General features: G+C 31.9%; 1 protein-coding gene across 1 annotated transcript; it reads right to left on the reverse strand.

Moving 5' to 3' along the window:
- Nucleotides 1–2180: 2180 nt before the first annotated feature.
- LOC124372797 lies at nt 2181–5815 on the reverse strand. The gene is made up of 3 exons (XM_046831206.1): nt 5711–5815; nt 5149–5230; nt 2181–3108 (listed from the first exon to the last, which is right to left on the reverse strand). Exons 2-3 carry the CDS (start codon nt 5221–5223, stop codon nt 2644–2646), a joined length of 540 nt encoding a protein of 179 aa, XP_046687162.1. The 5' UTR covers nt 5224–5230; nt 5711–5815; the 3' UTR covers nt 2181–2643.
- Nucleotides 5816–6329: the final 514 nt, after the last annotated feature.

Here is a 6329-nt window from a genome sequence, read left to right on the forward strand (position 1 = left end):
CTTTCAAATGATACAAAATTTGACTACTTTTGCTGCCATTTTAATATGAATATATTCAAACAAACAAAGCGCTGTTATATAGTCGAGGGCGCGACTTTGACCGCCATAATAGGTATTAATTAATTAGTCGCGGCCGCGACGAAAAGCGCTCGGTGGGATATAGATAGGCTCCATATGATGTCTGTAACATGTAAATATCGAATTTATGACAACGTGTTTTAAGCTAGTATTATACCCGTAGAATTATTTGCTGTGTGATTTCTGTTATTGGAAATATTCCTTCCGTTAGTGAGTGTGTAATGATTTAAATGCAGTATGGAAGGCCGATATTCAGTTTTATTCTGGGTTCAACTTAGAATATAAATTATTAAGATGTCTAATTTAAAAATATCAGAGGTTTAAAATCCATTTGTGCCTTGAGAAATCTGGCATTACAATTTATTTAGACAATGAGTTAGCATTTTCAACAAAACATGGAAATATTTAATTGTAATATTCTTCAAAATGTAAACCGTTATAATTTATTCGTTTCTTTTTGCAAGTGTAACTAACAACAAAATACTAAATTGTACAATTTATCTGAGAAAATTTTCCCACTGGTATAAGATACTGAGGAAACTCCTACTGTACTTAAACCTATAAGGTCTTCCTGAGTGACAAAATATTCAGGATGGGTGATTGAAGTCGTCTTTTACCGAGATCTCATAGTGAGACCACCATGATGTGTGGGGGGGGGGGGGGTTCAGTGGGCACTATCTAAGGCATGTCACCTTGGAAGTAGAGGAGGCTCTGTTCCATGTATGTCACAGGAGAGGCCTAGTAAAATTCCTGTGTCAAGTGACTTGCACGCTGCGAGTGCCAAGTATAAAAATAATAAATGATTGAGGTTTGTTCTATTTTAGAAATACAATACAAAAGCCAGTTACATCGTCTTTTCATATTGCCTCATAATATACTTCATTGAAAAATTTGAGGTAATCTCTTATATTCTGTACTTTATTGTGGTCAAACTATGTACAATTTGGAAATTATGAAAAAAATGTTGGATTAAACTATTCCAAAAATTATCATAATTACTACATGTATAATAAATGGATTAGAATAGTCGCCACGACTATCTGTATGTGCCAGGCGTGCGGTCAGGCATTACAATAGTACGCCCCAATACACGTAATCAAATTTGGCAAAATACCACAATGATATGCTGTTATGATTCTCATGTAAATTTTATAAACACTGTAATGATTGGTTTTCTTGTTCGATTCTTATTCTTGGAAACAAGTTCCTTTAGTTTACTTTTTAATTCAATAAGCCATATTTTAATGCCGCATGCCACCTTTTCATAAAGGTAGTCTCGATCTTAGGGTTTAGAAACTCATAAGAGCCGGCTATAGTGAACCCTAAAAGAACAACATTTAAACCTCGAACATTTAAAAGTCATTTGATTATATATTTATGGGAGATGTCTCGTGCTAAAGATGGTCGATAAGCTTCTAAAATATCTATAATTCTTCTTGAAAAGCGTATAGTTTTTCAGTATTGAAACGATAAAGTACAACATATTGTGAGACCTTTATGAATACCAATACAAAAATAATTTAAAAGACGTTTTGATGAGTATTAAGTTTATATTTACAATGATATGTCTTCCATAACAACTGCTGTATTTAAAAGTGTTTGGTTTTTAAAATTCTTCTTATGTGCTAACGGCTAAATTTACATTGCCGCCAGTAAAGGCCTCCGTATTAATAAAATAACACGGACTCTGTAAAAAACATAACCGTTAAATTGTATTAAGCTTAACGTGGAAAGAATGATATTGGTTGAACAATAGGATAGTATTGTATAAAAGTTATAAGAACCAGACTCCCTTCCAATTCGTTGTAACCTTGGTTTCTTTTATTTAATTTTAGTCTGGAAAAAGCATTACCAGTCTGATACTTATACATTTAGACATGATTCATATACAATATTTTAACTAGATATTAATAATTTCAAAATTTATGAATTACAATTAATAATTTAGGCTTATATTAATAAAAATATCTTTAAATATACGTAATAGTATATTTTCATTCTGGAATTTGTTATATCCATCGTTATTATAAAAAAAACTATAAGTGGTATATTTTTAACTTCTGTCTATAGGTTCTTGTTATTGACCATTTTTATCGTGAGAACAATTCTACTTTCATAGTTGGATCTGCAATGTAAGGGAATGCCCGGCTGAAACCACTGTAAATGTCTTGAAAGACATAAATCTTAAACTATTGAGTCTACCATCCATCACAGATTCAATTATTTGCACTTCTCGTCCATCCTCTACTTCAGGTATCTGTATATGCTGTAGTTTGCACGTTCATTTCCATTGAACACATTGGTAGCAAATATTATTTTGCGTTTATATGATAAACATTACGGTTATACGAGTTGATTTCGGTAAGTTAAATTTGGCTGGAAAATAAAATACTTAATAAAATAATATGTATTAGGTTTTAAGTTGGCTCGCATGTAGGGGATAACAAATATTTAAAAATGTTAAAAATGTCGAATAGGTAATTGTAATCATGTTGAGAAACAAATAAATAAGTGAGATTTAATAAATATGACTAACGACAAGAGATTAAGAAATTATGAGGTTTTTCAACTACTCTTAGTTGTTAGAGCCTGTGTTATTGATTCAGATGTATAAAAACTCGTTGTTTCTGCAAGAGAACTAAGGTTGTCTGGTTTTGTACTTTTAATGGACGTAACTGTTGTTTCAATGTCTGGAGCACTTGTCTGAAATGTAGAGGTGGCAGGAGTTGTATTTTCCACTGGGAATTCATTCTTGGTGGAAATTGGTATTGTAGTTGTAGATTCCGAAAATTTTGTCTTGGCTTCAGGTTTAGGAGTACTTGTTTTTTCTGGTTGGTTAGTTGTATTTGGTTGGTCAAAAGACGGTGTAGTCGGTTTTCTTTGTTCTTTAGTGTAAAAAGTGGCATCTTTCACAACACAGTCGTATTCACAGTTTTCATATTCGGCACTGCCTTCAACTGGAGTACAAGTAAATGTACATTCTGCCTCTTGATCTGAAGAAATGAGTTGTTTTTGATCAAATTGAATTGGCTAAAACAAGCAATACAAGTGGTTAAAATATGTATTATCTGTCTATCTACAATTAAAATAAGTTTTTATTATTTTATTTATTTAAATAATTACTACCTACCAATCGAAAGTCCTAACATCTTCTTTTGGCTTTTGTGAGTTTGAGATAACACAGAGTATATCAAGTCAAGCCTTCACTAACGCACTCACTGACTCACTCACTTGTCACTAATTCTCCAACTTCCCAATAGATCAGAAAGTTGGAATTTGGTACTTGTAGCCTATGTCTCATGACTGAATTTGAAAAATATACTAAAAAACAAACAACCATACGATTTGAATCCCTTAGAATTACTACTTATGTTTTTCCAACTTCGCGATGGTCTAGAAAAGGTAAAATATTACACACATGCTCCTCATGACATGTACAGACAAACAAAAGCATTTTTATCGAAATCAACTAATTGTAGAAGTTGAAATACTGGCGAATCCCTAGAAAAACTATAATTTCGTATTTCAACTTCGAATGTCCTAGAGAGATGAAATTTGATAATCACGTACGTTATACTCTCACAAACAAAAGTCAAGATATTCAATGAAGACCAACTGCCCTTAGGGGTTGAGACGGGGTTGCTACTGCTAGAAGAATTATATTTTTGATTTCCAACTTCTCGCTGTATTTGAGTTGAAATTTGCCACACATGTTCAAAATCACCATTGGGCTCAACTATATCACACCATAAGTGACTTCATAGAATTGCCATGGACTTAGTATTCTTCCACACTGCCCTAAAATAGTTCAATTGTTTCTGATATTGTTGTTACTATTAATTCAAATTTGATGGAATGCTGTAAAGAAACTTATGTATTTAATTGTTACTCATAATAAATATTTCATTCTCGAACTTCTGGCTCTCAAAACATTGCTCTTTAAATTTGAAATTATCCTGAAATGGGTCAGGAGATTGGAATATCTCCAGATACAATGAGTTATTTTCAGGAGTGTTTATCATCCCATTAACTATTGATACGTCTATGACGTACGTTTTATTCAATATAAAATATATTGCAAAGCCACGGGTAACCCGATAGTCGTTCTATATATTTAAGGCAATTTTGCATTTAAAACAGAACAAACAAATTATTTTTAAAATAAATACAATAAGGTCCAACGCATACCATTCTTATATCCAATACCGATATAAATACTGGGTTTCCTGCTTTGTGTTTCATAAAATAAAATTATTTTACACTCGAAGTACATATTGCTGGCAAATGCTGATTAACCTGAATTTTAAGTTCAGCTCTAATTCACCTTGATCCCTGGAATCTGTAGTCCTTGTCTGAAGAGATACAAAAATATCGCGTATGAAGGGACTTTCAAATTTCAGATGGTAAAATAGAGCTAAAATCAACATCCAGACAATTATTTTAAGTGGCGTTGGAAATTAAAAATTTTAATTGATCACAATTTTAATTTAGAACGGGGAACGAATTGGTTCTTAAAAAACACTGCACTAGAGCTATTTGTCTTATTATACAACTAAAATACTGAAAACAAAGGAAGAGAGGGTCTTACTTAGGAATATCCGCATTTAAACTGTCATTAATAATAGAGATAACAACACTTTTGAGACTGTATTGAGTGCTTTACTTATAGCGACCACAAGATGTATTTTTACAGAACTTGCCATCCATATTAATTTAAAAATCGCATATGAAGAAAATTAAATAAACTCTAAGTAGAGCAGAACTTGTGCTTGTTGCTATTATTTGTACAACACCCATAGGAGAACAGTAAACATAATATTGTGAATAGCTAAGTTATTAGACAATAGTATACAATTGAAATTGTTATGGTTAATTTACCAACAAAATTAATTAAAAATAAACTATGTTCCATTGAAGGCGGATGTTAAACAATAGCAATAGGCACTTAATGATAGTGATAATTAAAGATCTTTAACTTTAAATGAAAATTAACGATCGTCATTTACCTAGTTTACAATATAATGTTATGTTTAGCTTATATCAGTATAAGTTATATATATATAAACTGACCTTAGAATGGCAGATTACTCCAAAGATAACAGCAGTCCACAATGGAAGAACTGAAGAGTCGGCAATGTAAGACATGACGTATCTTTAACAATAAAACATCAATGTCACTTAGTGTAGGATGCTTAACAATTTTCAAACCAAATAGTTGTAATGAAATGTTTAACATAGCGAATACTGGGTCAGTTATTGCCACGAGAATTTACAAATGTGCTGAATAATCTATTAGTTTCTCTTATCAATGTTGTTTGGTGTCTGGAGATTTCAGTCCGAATTCCAGCTAAAAGCCTCCTCGCATAGCATCAAAACAGTAGGGCTTTCAATAAAACAAGATAAATAAATACGATATAGCCTTACTGCATTAATACTTTAGGTCTTTACTGTATAGTTAGTTTACTTTTAAAATTCTGTAATTTCATTCTTTAGTTCTATAATTACTTATTCTATTTCTGTTATTTCATCCCAAAACAGAAGAAAATAAATGATTGATATTCACCCGTCGATAAATTTTAAATTAGTGTAACTTTTAGAGAATAGAAATAATGATGAAGAATAAAATACCTACCTACAAATTTCACTCACAAGTCACGCCCACAAACTAAGTAATAATGACACACTTGTCTCTTCTTGAACCTAAAACTTAACGATATAATATAATTGAGTTTCAGCGAACTTTTAGTAACGTGTAATAATGATCACGTAGTACAATGGTGCTATTATTGCCCAGATGATTTATATTCAGCAGATTGATAATAGCTTTGAATCAATTTTTTTCGGTGATTATTTTGTAAAGATCCATAACATGTTTATTTCAAACCATACTTTTAAAATGAGAAAGTCATTTTCCTAGTTGACAATGGAGAGATATATCGTCTATCTTACATTTTAAATTGTTCTAAATATAAGGAATTAATACTAAATATAAAGATTATCCCGTATCTTTCAAACTAAAATTAAGTGCTAACTTTTCATCAGTGGGTTCAGTTAGTAGAAATCCTATTATCCAAGCCACCGAGTGAGCCGAGACTGTTAAAATAATAAAAGTTCAGGTAGCGTATGGAAAATGACACTGAAGATACTAGGCTTGTGTTCGCTGAACTAGCGGCTGTTGGTTCGGGCAGTAATGGTAGCGGTTTAACGCAACTATTTGTTGCTGCCGGTAGTAAGTCACGTGTACTTATTAC

The sequence above is a fragment of the Homalodisca vitripennis genome, unplaced genomic scaffold, assembly GCF_021130785.1.
Source record: "Homalodisca vitripennis isolate AUS2020 unplaced genomic scaffold, UT_GWSS_2.1 ScUCBcl_4058;HRSCAF=9971, whole genome shotgun sequence".
NCBI lineage: Eukaryota > Metazoa > Arthropoda > Insecta > Hemiptera > Cicadellidae > Homalodisca > Homalodisca vitripennis.